Source organism: Varroa jacobsoni, unplaced genomic scaffold (assembly GCF_002532875.2).
Source record: "Varroa jacobsoni isolate VJ856 unplaced genomic scaffold, vjacob_1.0 scaffold_630, whole genome shotgun sequence".
Lineage (NCBI taxonomy): Eukaryota > Metazoa > Arthropoda > Arachnida > Mesostigmata > Varroidae > Varroa > Varroa jacobsoni.
Genome location: NW_019213532.1, coordinates 13,211 through 27,712, shown reverse-complemented (window position 1 = coordinate 27,712; position 14,502 = coordinate 13,211). Strand labels below are relative to the sequence as shown.

Sequence of the window (14,502 nt, the reverse complement as noted above, 5' to 3'; positions counted from 1 at the left end):
CATCGTTTTAACGTTGGTTATCGCAACGAGTATACGTCGATGAGCTTTTTCGTTAAAATGCCTCTACGTTAGGTTCCATCTGTTTTTATAGAATGATGTGTGTACATGCGCCAACTACTGAGACGAGTTTATGCTATGTTACATTGTAGCATAAGCTAACACATAAAATATAAATAATAAAAGGTTAAATATGTTTGTCGCTATTTAGCGTTCGTCCAAATCAAGCGTGTCAAAACTGTAGTTCGGAACTAGCCTCGTTGCCAACACATTTACCCTTGTAGCGGTCATCGGGAGTACTCACATTGGAGAATGTTTGGTTTAAGAACATCAGACGAAGTGGATCATTATTTGTGGCATATAAAAATATCTAGACACCTGATTACGTCCAAAGGAACTAAATCATCATTGTTCCTCTAGAACTTTTCGCTGATATTGCCCTGTTTTTTGAGTTGCAACCTGTCTTTAACAATAAGTATTATCCAGCTTTCTTTCGAAGTTGTCTTTTCGGTGGAATAATAATCCTGCATTTTTAGATTAATCCTCGGAATTCGATAACCGTAAGTTATCTGTAACGTAATATCGATAACCGTAAGGCAAAACTATGTTTTGTGCTTAATACTTATATTGTTAGGCCTTCCATCAGACGAGTGGCTCCCAGCACGGAATGTAATACGTCTACGCCCGGATTCGAACATGAACCACCACGCGTTTTTAAGCTTAGCGGGCAAACATATTACCAACTGGAGAATATGGATTGATATAAATCACATATTATCCAAACGATCCGTTGGATCAGTCGATCGGCGGATGGATGCCACTAGATTTGTGTATTCGTATAGTTTTTCTTCTACGAGCCACTTTCTACTCTTCCAATTATCTAATAATACCTTGCGATAATAACGGACTAATTATATACTCGATATAGACGCTTATCTTTTACCTTACAGATATTTGCTAAATAGAAATAGGAACTAACTAAAAGAAAAAACGACGCAGATAAAATTGGATGTAAATCAGCCAGGTTGTTAATAATTGACTATTCAAGATTTGTTGTTTCATAGTTATCTTCCAACATATCTCGCCACAATGAAAAACAGAAATAGTTAACGAGCTATCTACGTTATCGAAAGTGAGCAAACTCGATATCGTTGGATATTTTTACCATAAAATTCCTAAAAGTTTCTACCATGCTATCAACATAAAATCTCATAGTGTGCTAGCGAGAGAGAGAGAGAGGGAGAGCACTCGTTGCACTGGTTGATGAAAGGGAAATCCTAGTAAGCTTCATTCAAAATCCACAACTTTTCAATTACTGTGCGCATTGTATGAAACACAATGTAGTATGTAATAACATCATATATGAAAAATACGTGTAAGTGTTTATATATCTAGATATACATAATTAGTTAGCGGTGGCTTCTAGGGCGGACCATTGTTGGCAAATCATGCCGATAGAAATCATAGAGGGGCAACTGAGGACGGCGCCAGATTGTTCCTTTCTTGAACACATCGATATCCACAGAAACGAATCCTAGCAACAATAAGGTGCTAATTGAAAGAAAACCTTTGTGGATCTTAGCCCACATTAGTCTAGTTAGTTCTTTCGACATAGCAGATAGGAGAACAGTTTCAATCCATCAGTGCAAAAACTAACTTGTAAACATTACGTTGGGATGGATGTGTATGTATGCTTTTTTTCCTTCGGCCAAAACCTAAAAAAACAAGTCTTCTGACTCAAAATTTTCTTCTATTCAGTGTCTTTATCCCACAACTCTTTATGCTGTTTTAATTTATCTGGCTTAGTTCTCAAGATATTATAGTGCTACAAGAGATTAAGACGCAAGTTGTCCGATTGTTAAGTTCTTAAATTTTATCACTAATTATTGTGTAACGACACACCCAGTTCCAGATACAGGGACCCACAGTTGGTCCACATATATGTGTTAGTGAATTTCTACACGCTACTACTGATGCTGCTATTACGGTTGATTGTGAACTAGTGGCCATTGTTTTAGCCCAAGTTCAGCCACTTCTTGATGGGTGCGGGTGGTTCAAATGGTCCGGGTCCAGCTTAAACTTGATTTGTAGACGTGAGAGAGTCGCAATTCGAAATTGCTGCGCTATGCGAACTCTTTCGATGCAAATCAGATGTGGTCTATAAGGCGCGGATGAAATTCTGATTCATTTTCAGGCTTGACAACCTTTTGCGTAGAGCGCCTGCAACCTTAAAATACACTATCATCTTTCTGGCATCTATTTTTCTCGCACTCCAAAAAACAACTATATATATATATATATATATACGACTGTATATATATAACACTACTATACGACGAGATATATATATATATATATATATATTCGAATTTTGATGATATTATTGGGCTCTTGTGGGGAATTACGGTTATATCGTGTACGGGACGCGTTCTGCTTCATGTACAATGTTATAATGAATAAGTACACGAGAGACGTCTGTAAGTTTAATGTTAAATACCTATTTTTCCTTATGCTATTCTACCGCTCCATAGGGCATGAATATATAGATTAACAATTGTTGTAAACTTTATAAACAATGTCTATATCGTATCACAGACACACACTATAACGTTTGCAATGGGTGGGTTACCTTAGCTTCAACTAATATTTATAATGCAACTCAATGCAAGCGGAGTCGAAAGTGAACCAATAACCAGCGGAGCGTTCTACATGTACGCGCATGTGCACGGAAGTACGCAAGCTGCTTACGTGAAGCCTCCGAGCTATCTAACAATATTGACCGTTTTTTTAGCTGGATAGCTTTTAAGTCAGATATTTCCAGTAATAAACGTGGTGTTTGTATTGGTGTCCTAAAACGAAGATTTGGTGGTAGTAGATCACCGAATATTGTAAAAATTGTGTCTTTATTTAGACCTGATAGATATAAGTGAAATTTTTGCAAATATTCCATATACGATAAAGACGCAGTGTTGGCTAGACCTATAAAAAATCTGTCTCGTTTACGGTACAGATATGGCGACTTTTTTGTTGCGTAGGGCCCCAAGACCTTGCGTTGCTTTCGACACTATGAAGTCTTATCAAGAATGATATTATGTTGTATCGAGACTGCCTTCCCCCACGTGGCGGCAGCAAAAAATAGCACGATGCTATCAATGTATCGAGTAGTTCTTGACGCATCTCCGAAACGTGACGCTATGAAGGTCGAGAAATTAATCGGGTCTGCCGCAGAGCTGCCTTAGGACACTAGTCACTTGTATGGCTGCCGTTCTGCATCGGCAATCAAACTGCCCTCTATTCGCTTAAGCTATTGTTGCTCGTGAGATGTATACGTTCTTCGCCTTAAAAAATGGAAGTTAAAAAGCGTAGTGCGCTGTCCACGTTGGCCATAAGACAGCATCGCAAAAACGTATGCATTGCAATATAATTCGAATAATAATAATATACTGAATGCAACAAAGGTCTGTGGATTATCTTTGTATTGCGGTTCGAGTTTTCGACACTTCGTCACAAGCCTTGAGTCTAAGTTATAGAGTAGAGGTGTGGATTGATAAAATGGACGCGTCCCTTCCACAAAAATCAAACCCCTTCTCATGCTAATATCTCTGTTCAAACTTCCCGGGTAGGCACCCGATATTCACACAAGTGCCACAACTAGCAATGGGATATGCTATGCAATAATAATTGACCTGACGACAACTTAGCATGTTGAAATTCAGACAATCTCGTCTGTGGACGGCGTCAAAGACGACAGAGCGATGTACTCTTGCCGCCGATAACGTTTCTCTATACCTATTGTAGAATCACTCGTTTTCATCATTTTCATTGACGAGGACATTGTTGCTCAATGTGGCGTACATAGACACAGAGAGAGACATCTAAATCTACAATTTTTCTTGTAAATTGTTCCATACGGTTGAATCTAGGCGAAAAAAAAAAGATATTTCAATGAAATATTTAGCATGTATTAGACGCTTTTGTTAGATCGATGACGATTTGTCTGCTTGTGCAATATGACCACCATTTCCCGCGGTTGCAGCTTTAATATAAGGCTTAAATCGCTAACTAGCCATATTTGGAATGTTCCTTCTTTAATTCGCAAATTACTTTTTAATTGTAAACTCGTTAAAGCGTCGCTTAAACGTGCTAGAGGCAAAAAAGCTTCAATACAAATCAATTTTGAGCTAATAATAGCCCAAGAATCTTAAGAACTCAATGACTCTAAACGGTTAAAAAGATTCAAAGGTATATAAAATTCTCAAAGGGACTAATCAGTGGACGACTCACTCGGCAAGATACATTGTCCTTTTTGAAATGGTCGTTTACTTCTGCATGTAAAAGCTTTTTTTAAGTTATTTCGATAGGCTTTTGATCTCTTTGAGTGTGGATTTTAGTAAAGGTCTTCTAGTTCATTTCGTGTAAGCCAAACGCCACATGAAAACAAACAATTCCGTAGATTATACACTTCGAGCGAGACGAAGGATCCAAACACTGGTGGGTTCCTTTGGCGTGGAAAAAATAAATTGTGGCCAATTTTGGCCCGGATTCTAAGGATGACGCATTGTTTTTTGCCAAAAATATTCTTTTCTATCAGAAAACTGGCTTTCCTTTGGTACAATGAACGCCTGCCCGTTGTCCAAACTTAAATGAAACATCCTATATATATATATAGAGTAGTATGAATCACTTTTTAATATTGTGCACTCGTACACATAAGCACGGACAGCGGAAACATTTCTATGTGTGGTAAAGTGAAATGTTTACGGCGAAACCGTTTACATCTTTCATAGTAATTTTAAGACGTCAGCAAACGTAGCAGTATATCAATGCCGAAATACTGTATATAGTGGGTGTCTTACGGGAGTTGACAACTTTTTCCTTTGATACTATTGATATTTTGACAGGATAATGTTAAATTTATTAAGTATCCATTAGTCGTTATAGCTGTCAGCTTGTGTAAGCGCAACAATAGGCAAACGTTCTTTTCTTCTACAAGTCTTATGTCACTATAATTACTAGTAATTGTTCGGCAACTTAAAGTTAGGAGCAAAGTTATTTGGTTTACTAACAAACAATGTGAGTAAATGCTACTGATACTGTACTACCGATACTGTAGTGCAGCAGTTAGCTAGCTACGCGCGTGTTACATATATATCGATATGGCCTAAGAGACTAACGACTTAAGCAAGATGACGTGTGTCAATTTATGGTGAAACGTAGCGTTTACGTCCGACCCATTCAAGTTCAAATTCTGTTCACCGTACTATCGATGAAGTTATGAAAACCAATCGATTAATATGTGTCGAAGAAGACTATCGCGAAATTACCGCGAATGTTGCAAGTTATGCAAACGTACCTTAGAGCAACACGCCATATAATAATATGGAGCGTTGTTCAGTGTGCCTATATGCTATTCGGCCTTCGTAGGATAGGACAAGCATCTTAGGAGGTCAGGGTAGCCGCCTGCATCTCCTGTTCTTCGGGCCCGTTTGCTATATAGGTTCGAATTGTTATTTTATTCGTAAATGATAACACAGGCAATGCGGCGTGCTCAGCATTTCGAGCTTGTATTGTTTACCCGAAAGGCCTACATGAGGTTACCAATGACGCATCAGCCATGTCATGGGTACATACGAGCTTCGAAATATAGCTTCATTTTTTGGCGTAGGGGGTCTAAAAACGTTGCAGATCGATACCATATACTGATGCGTGTTCATAGTGTTTTCAGGTTTCGAAACCCTGCGGGACTCGGCATCAAACGAATAATAACCTTGTATTCAAGTTCACTGTATCTGCTTAAGACAGCGCTTGGATAGAGTAGATATTTTTCGCTGATAACTGTGCACTAATGGTGCTCGCATAAAAGAAATAAGTTCAGCATGTCCGCCACATCGTTAAACAGATTGTCGCCTTTCAGATGGCAGCGACAGCGGCGGCAGATATGTATGATGTATGTAGATATTCCGAAGGATTGCGAGACGCATTTGGAGACTTACCACTGTGCCGTCGACGCTGACGCTAACTTTCGATTGTGACGAATAGACCTCGACAGTAAGAGCTCTGGGCAATGGTGGTCCGGCCAAAAAGAAGGCGCTCTCGCCCAAGGCATTCCCCGCTCCAACGGCCTCCGCGTCGCCATCACCCTCGAGGGCCTCTTCTCGAAGTTTATGATTTACGTCCATGATGAACATGACGTTGACACACACGGTCACTGACAAGACCACGATCACCAAACACCTGCAAGGTCCAACACAGGACACGAAATAGCAGTCAATTTTTCTAACGGTTGAGTGCGGCTCAACGTGAAAGGCTGTCGGTGCTGAACGCAACGTGTAAACTGGCCTCTGATAGCCTGCGTCTTGCGCTGCACGATAGCCACAGGTATTGAATTTCTAATTAAATGAAGCATCGACGATCAGCTAAAATACGATGCTGAATGAGAAGCAATTTCCGTAGCCATACGAAATAACAGCCGTGGAAGAAATTCGTCGGATCTCTGCTCAGTTACCATGGGTGCCCATGCCATTCAAGAACCTAAAAACTATAGCCGTACTCGATAAGCTAGCTAAAAGGTTGTGTGTGCCTTTAATCCTACTCCCGGTTTTTATTTTTTATAGCTACCTTTATCCCGCGAAGCTTGTTTTGGCGTTTTCGCCTAGAAAACTTTTGACCACAACAAATATTTTCTAAGAAACAAGTAGGCGGTGGGTACTATGGCAAATACTTTCCGAAATTGTTTGCGCAAAATACGATTGTTCGGAACACAATTTATTGCATAATTGCTCCCTATTGTCAAATTTTCACGGCTAAAAACAGCTAATGATGCGTTTACTGAGAACTGCCTTTAATTATTTGTAAAACAAACAGATATTTACTCGCGTGCTGAGTCTGGGCCTGGTGTAGTCTCAAAATGCGGCCGCCAACATTAGAGCAACTGTAGCGGCACAGTAGTAATAACTATTTATTTACTTATTTAGTACCCATTAGGTCTGGCCCCTTTACACTCAGAAAGGTATTCAACTACTTGAACCGGTGAATAGCAGCAAAAGGCAACTTTCTAATCCGACGAACGTGACTGTAGGCGTGACCGGTTTTTCTGAAGAAATAAACGAGCGTTCATATCCATTTTCTGACATAACACTATCTGTTAAAAAAGTGATTTTAAATAGCAACGTTCGTCTTCTCTCTGCCGCACTTAGTTCGACTATATATCATGAAACGATGATGGACGCCTTCACGGAAATTGTGAAACAAATATGAAGTAATTGCTCGCCTACGTTCATATGGACAAGGAAACCTTCATAAACTACCTGGGTGTGCTAGTCATCTGATCTGTAGATAGCAGGACTCCATATTGTGCCTACCGCCTGCTACAGGGCAGCTATCGTCGTCTGCTATAACCATTAGCGCCACGACGTAAAGAATAGCACAAACAGATGCAAGGATTAGTTGTTGTTGTTGTTGTTGTCAGGCTAATAGCAGCTACAGAAATAGGTAGACGCCGTCACCGCAGGTTCGACAACGACACTACTGCCCTACCCTTCTGGTAAAGATTCTGCCTACTGCTGTCGCTGGCTCCACCGCCACAAAAGCCACAGCAAGGCGACGACATCATGCTTCGCCCCTTCTACTTTTCTTTGTGTTCTTTTCTATTTTCTTCTACTCTTTTCTATTTAGTTGGTTGTAGTCGTTTACTTGCGGATCGACTCCCATTTGTCATCACTTACTTCCTTATGCGCGTTCATTGAAATAGCCTTTGATATGTTCTCCGATATTTTCGACTACGTCCCCTCCACCGTTTTCCCTTACTCGCAGTTATTCGCTATCTTCTGTCGAGCAGGAGTCGTCGGTCTTTTTTTTTCTGAACAGCTGCTGTCAATGGCATACGCAACCACTGCAAAGTATTGCGAGCGCCGGACCGCTGCTGCTGCCAACCAACACTGAATGGCTTGTATATTCCACTGATGATATTCTTATTGCTGCTGCTGTTATCGCCATGGGCTCAAAATCATGTCACAAGCGACGACGGCCTCCATTTCCACAGTTCGTTGTTGCCGAGCGTTGTTACATGAAGACAACCGCTATAAAATCATATGCGAGGGCAGTCGCATCAGCCGGTCGTCATCGTCAGTTGCTGAAGCAGCCCATAGCCGTGATTGTTTGCGACGTTTCCTTCTGATGATTGTGAGCGATGTCGTAACGCTAGAATCGTCTTGCCTCGCCATCATCTTTGCTGCTTATCCACGGACATGAGTGGAGCCTGCAGGCAGTAGAGACTCATTAGCCCGGCTCCTCGGTGACAGCCCAACTGCAGTGCAATTCCCCTGACAGAGAAGTCTTCAGTTGAAATGATGATCCCGACGCGAAGTGGTGAGGTGTTCCGTCGCATCTAAGCTGCTGTATTTTATACATGTCGCTTATGCTCCATGCCAACAACACGTAACTTAGTTAGGAGGCTATTTGCAATTCGTCCTGGCCAATGGTCGTCATTAAAACATCGTTCGCGGCCGCTGCTGTTACAATCGATGTCGACTGCCGCTGTCAACTTGGCTAAAATCGTCATGGCTTAGATAGTCCTATTTTGACATCATGTTGTGAAGCGATCTCAACAACAACAACAACAACAATACTAATAACTTAGCGATGCGTAGTAACAACAGCGGTCGCAGTCGGCATTCGTAAGATAGGTATTCTACAGATTGTAGGAACATCTCAATCGGCGGCTTCGGTACACCATTGGGATGGCCCCGTTTGATCTCAATTGTCCCTCTAGTGAATGTAGTTTGTTGTTTCCTTCCCATTTGTTTCTGGCGAGTGCAATGTTCCCAGCTAACGAATATCATCATTGGCTGATTCTATCGCCCTCCACCGTTAACAAGAGTACAAACAGATTAGCAGCTACATTCTGCAAAACAGGAGACGTCTACTGGATCATGAGTCAAGGATCAATAAATCGTAGACAGAAAACGTTTTTCGGATTGAGTCTTTAGAGCTTTTCACTGAATCTATTTTCGATATTAATAGATGCGCGAAAATAATGCAAAGTCTTCTAGTACGGTTACGTTACCATTTATCGAATCGGTATACAGTAAAAAAACGATACAAAGTAAGATAAGTCCTGAAAGAAACAATAAAGTGTTTCCGGGAGCGTTTTATCTGTAACATTTTTTAATAATAAATAAATAATTTTTGATTCGTTAATTAGATTTATTAACTAAACGCGTTACTATTTCATTTTGTTGTATGGCTATTAGAGACTAAAGAAGGTAACCTTTTTGAAAAAGCTGCACTGGTCGATTAGCCCAATTGTACGACACGGTTATGAGAACTACATATATTGTACGTTAAGTGAAAAGGCCATATCAAAGAGTCGTCTAGAAACATTGACCCCACACTTTTTTCTTTATACATATTCTTTGTATAAAAATATCAGCTATATTACGATCATGTGACGAGAAGTAACAACCCCGCGCGTTCAGCAATGGCCGAGATAGTTCCATCTGCTGATGATTGTCAAAGCCTGAGAAACGAACGCCCTTAAGGCCCAGCTGAGACAGAAGGTACAGAATTAGTCATTGCTTACCGTCTTTTTGCGGATCCAACCAAAGACGATATTAAAGATGCTTACATCGAAAAGATGCCTTGCGCTCACTTAGTACTGTCAAAAGTAGCAGCAGCAGTAGCAGCAACAATAACATTAAGGACAAGGTAAAGTAGAGCGAAAGAAAACGCAAAGCAGGACAAGTAATACTCATATTCATAGTAAAGCGTTGTGATGATGATGGTGGTCATTGCCATGACGGTATTTGACCAAGTGATGTATTGACCCCATTTTCTCGTACGATAGCAGTGACACCCATTTAACCGCTCAATTCTGTTTCGCAGAGTTTAGATAAATTGCATCGGATATATAAAAGCTGATTGCGTGTCGCGATGCAACATATAGCTTATGCTACAAAGCAAAGCTGGACGAGTGCGTCATAAACAGTTCAAATCAGCTCGTGAGAAATCCTTGCGAACAAACCATATGAAAAACATATAGCGTTGACGCTTTCTTAAGACCGTGATCAAAGATATCAATCTATTCCTTGTTTGAGTCTAATACTTGGCCAATGTTAACGTGCGATACTCGAACTGTTGGGTGGTCAACACTGATCAAGCGCAAATAACGATACTGGGCTACAAAACGCACACAGACTCGAGCGCCAGACGATACATTGACGACAGTTCAGGCTATGAGGCACAGAGAAAAAGCAATGAACCGAGCTAGCCACCAGCAATGCGCAGTAACACATATTTAAACAAAGCTAGACCAGATGAAGCTGGTAAAATGAGGCTCCATTTCTACATTCGACCACAATAGGTTCGCTTTTCTGATAGCGTTCTCTGGGGACTATCTCCGGAGTGCATCAACTCCATCGATGATGACGACGACGACGACGACAAGGAACAAGACGGGATTATAGGAAAAGAACAGCGATGCAGAACGTAAATATCATCATACCAACTATTTGGCTATAAATAATAGGCAGCCTATAAATAATCTCGCAGGATGTATAATATTTAAGCGCAAAACCACTCCTGGTGTAAAAGTGCCATCACGATTTATACTCATATTATTTGTAAACGTTTGTTTCTTAACGATTTTCGGTTATTTTGTAACACGCTGCGCGTCTGGAGGCCGAACTTCGAAACAGGAAAGGACGTATACCTGCTAATCTATTTGTCTCCATGCTATAACGCCATTACGACACAGCAGACTCCCTTCCCGCGTTTAACAAACATTTTCTTCTACTCAACAAAAGATGTCTATACAATACGAATTACCAAAGAGGCCTACGATACCATATCTGTGACAACATACGACCTATTACGTATTTGAATTATCATCCAGAAACTCATTTATAATATGTATAATAATTGTATGTGGCAATAAGTACGTGTAAATAGCAATGGCTTACCTTAGTAAATACAGGAAGCTATGTCTTTTGACGCATACATGGATATCAGTATCTCATCAATGGTCTAAACGGGAGGCTTTTCATAAATACAATTGTTGTTCTCTGGCTTGATAGTATATCAAGCAAAATTTGCCATTTTTTGACTGAAATGAGACAACTGTCGCTGATAGGGGAAATGTCAACCTCAAATTATGTGAATGAGAAACTTAGTACGATTCACATGTACTGTTTTATTGAAACTTGCATCTTATCATTACGTCGTTCCTGAGCTGTGTTTTTTTTAAATTTATTATGACAAAAGAAGAATCTAACCGTGATACGTTATATCTTGTTTCGGAACGAAAAACGCCGTGTCTGGACATTATCTCGTCGAAACAGCTACTCCATTCAGCCCAGCAATATTATGGTCCCATAAGGGTGAAGTATAGGCACTAACAGGAACAGTCACTATCATCATCATGGCTACGATGACCGCAGTTGCTCCATGGCCGCGTCATCCTGAGTAGGACAATGGCGGTGCTGCTGGTGGCGGCAAGCGAAACTAGCGAAATAAAAACAGTAAATTGCTATAATTTTTCTTATTATCATCTGTGTTCTCCTCGACACGTTGACCGGCAGCCCATGCTTTATAAACAACAATGAACGAACTGTTATCGAAAGCTATCAAATCCAACCCAATCTGTTTAATCGCTGCTGACATTTTTTGTTGATAGTGTTTGTCGTACACGCGTCTGTTCATACTCGTAATCAAGTAAAAGTATCTAGACGGGTTGAAGACAGCCTGCAGGCTGGGTTTAGCGGAGAGCCAAAGCTACACATTCAGATTTTAGCGTTGTTGAGTGCCGTCACGATCGTTAGTTAACCGGCGGGATCCACGCGCTGACTCTGACGGTAATAGTGAACTCTCAGGCCACGGCCACGGTTAAATGGCGCGAGGCACTGCACTACTTATTCATTAATTTAATCGAGTACGATAATATACTTCTGCTCACATTTCATCCAGCTCTCGTCGTGTCTCTACTCTACTGCATGGTGCGACGGAACCAACTATATATATATATATATATATGTTTTCTAGAAAAGTAGTCGCTGAAAGAACTTCGCATTCGTTACTACCATTTAGCGAGATTGCGGCCTGTAACGATGTTTTTTTTTTATTAACATATTGTAGACGTCATAATATTTAGGTAACAATCTATATGGCAATTTTGTGAATACGCTGTATCAACGTGTTGTCACAGAATTTTCCTGTCACCATTGAAAAAATTCACTGTTAGGCACTGGCGCTTGTCGAAATTAAAGGTCACTATAGAAAAAGTCGCCTCTTACTTACCGGAAAAACTTGGTGATCAGCCTTTTGTGATTTAACAGTAACTTCATTCTTTCTCTTCGGCGATTCCTTCTATTGTTGATCTCGTTGTTACGGGCTATGTGAATCAATCAATTGATCAAGCGTGTTTCCCAGCTTGGGCTATAGCCATACGTTGCTTGAGGGAGGGACAGGGACCGCGTATGCAATGGCGACGTCCCCCTAACAAGATTAGTAACAATCATATAATAAAAATAATGATTTGACTAGAAAAAGAATAGATTTGCACGTAGTGTCTTCCCTGTTTGTCTTCTCCGGTTTAATTCTCGCCGCCGCCGCTGCTGCTGCCGTAGATCTTTTGTCAAGCCTTTCTTGGTTCTGGTATTGTTGTCGTTGTTGCTAAAGTAGACGATTAAATCGCAACACTTTTCCATGGGTAACAGCTGAGGCCGTTAGCTGCTGCTGCTGCTGCTGCTGCTTCAATAGTAGGAGATATTGTTCTCGATTCTTTAATACAATATTGTATACAAAGTGAAGTACAATGGATGAGATTTAGAAATCTCGATTGCACTGGGCCTCACATTCTGCCGCTTGACTTCACCTCGAGACCACTGGCGCGCCGCCTGCAAATTACGAGAGTCAACAGCAAAAAGTAATGTTATTAAATAGATACCCTATGTTATACCCGTATTTGATAACTATCCGTAACACAGAAGTCATAGATACGATCTCCCTTTATTGTCCCGACAATATTCTATTGTTGTTCCAAAAGTAGGATAGAACTGCAGTCACACTAACTATGAAAGCTCCGGAACAATTTGGGTCGGGTCAGTATGAAAAGTAACGGCTGAAGCTACTAAGAAAAAAATTGTCTGATCTTTGCTCAAATCGAAGAATGTCGCCTATGGCTACTGCGGTGCTTTCACTAACAATTAGCACTCCAACACAGCTCCCATATGACGCCTTTCTTCTCAGCGTAGACATGATGGCGTATATACGAGCGTTTTTCCGCACGTTTTTCAAATCAGTTATCATTAACACGCCATTAGTTACGTCGGGCCTGAGGTCTATTATGCACACTTGCTGTTAATTAGATACGACACACTAGCTTAAGCTTGTACTCGTTATGTTCAAAATCTTAGCATAGGTTGCTCCGCGGGGTACAGATCAACGTTCGTAGCTAGACATACACTTGCAAATTTCAGACCCAAAACGGCCTTCACCTGGGATCGAGGCATTTTCATATAGCGGCCTATGCGTTTTTTTTTAAAAAACACTTTAGTTTTTTTAAAAAAAAAAACACTTTAGCTTATTGAGCGCGAATACAAAAACTCCTCAAGACATCGCAGACGAGGTCTGTGCTGGACGCCAAGCGTGGGAACTGACGAAAATGTGCGTTGTAATTACAATGGATTATGTTATTTTTAAAATGTAAAGTAAGTACGAACACACAATTTACATAGTCAATATGTAACGAACGACAAGCATAAGGAACATCTGATCAACGAAAGAAAAAACGTTCCGGCCAAACAGGTCCTGTGATTCCACGGGTGGCCTTCTATACTAATGATTATTTTGCTGTTTCCACTTAGTGTAACACTTAAGAATAATTTTTTTGTGCTTGTACTCTGCAGAGCCAGCTAAAGCTAAATCATTCTGTGTGATAACATTGGCAATTTATCAAACGAATGTAGCGCAGATTGTCGCTTATCACCGAATCGCCCGATAATGATAGTCGTCCTTTTCTTCTTCACACTACAGGACACTGAATGGTTTTCGAGAGAAATTTATCATCAAAATCCTGCTAACATTATATCATATATCTATTTTTATTGCAAAATCTGCGGGAGCGGCCTGAGGCCAATTAATCAAATAGCGTTCATATTTAATTTAAATAGTTCCATCAGTATTACAGAGAGCATTCATTAAACTCATTTGGCCTTGTACATAATTAATTCGAAGGTGTCTGTATTACACCCATCGGTCGCACTGTACGCCTCTAAGCCACACTCAGTCATTGTGCGAAACCCATATTGAGTAGAATCAATAGGGGCTACTTGGGTTTAGATCTGGAGAAAGAGAGCGCAATGTAAATTGAGTCATGAGGGTAAGTATTTCAATTTTAGATGGAAAATTAGAGCATATAAGTGTTCCTTGTGCATAAATAGTGAGCAAGACATATATATATGATATGTTCAAGTGCTCTTGCATACACTTTCCGTACATATAACGCATTTT

General features: G+C 40.5%; 1 protein-coding gene across 2 annotated transcripts in view; it reads right to left on the bottom strand.

Annotated features, from left to right (window-relative positions):
- LOC111262150 (protein O-linked-mannose beta-1,2-N-acetylglucosaminyltransferase 1) overlaps positions 1 to 12,901 on the bottom strand; it is a 38,787-nt gene extending 25,886 nt beyond the window's left edge. The window contains exons 1-2 of one of the 2 annotated variants that reach the window (XM_022836189.2): positions 12,289 to 12,901; positions 5,991 to 6,231 (exon numbers count right to left, since the gene is read on the bottom strand). In XM_022836189.2, coding sequence (XP_022691924.1) covers positions 5,991 to 6,231; positions 12,289 to 12,335 — 288 coding nt within the window. In that variant the 5' untranslated portion in view covers positions 12,336 to 12,901. The remainder of the gene's footprint in view (positions 1 to 5,990; positions 6,232 to 12,288) is intronic. The other variant, XM_022836188.2, reaches the window with a different exon arrangement.
- Positions 12,902 to 14,502: the final 1,601 nt, after the last annotated feature.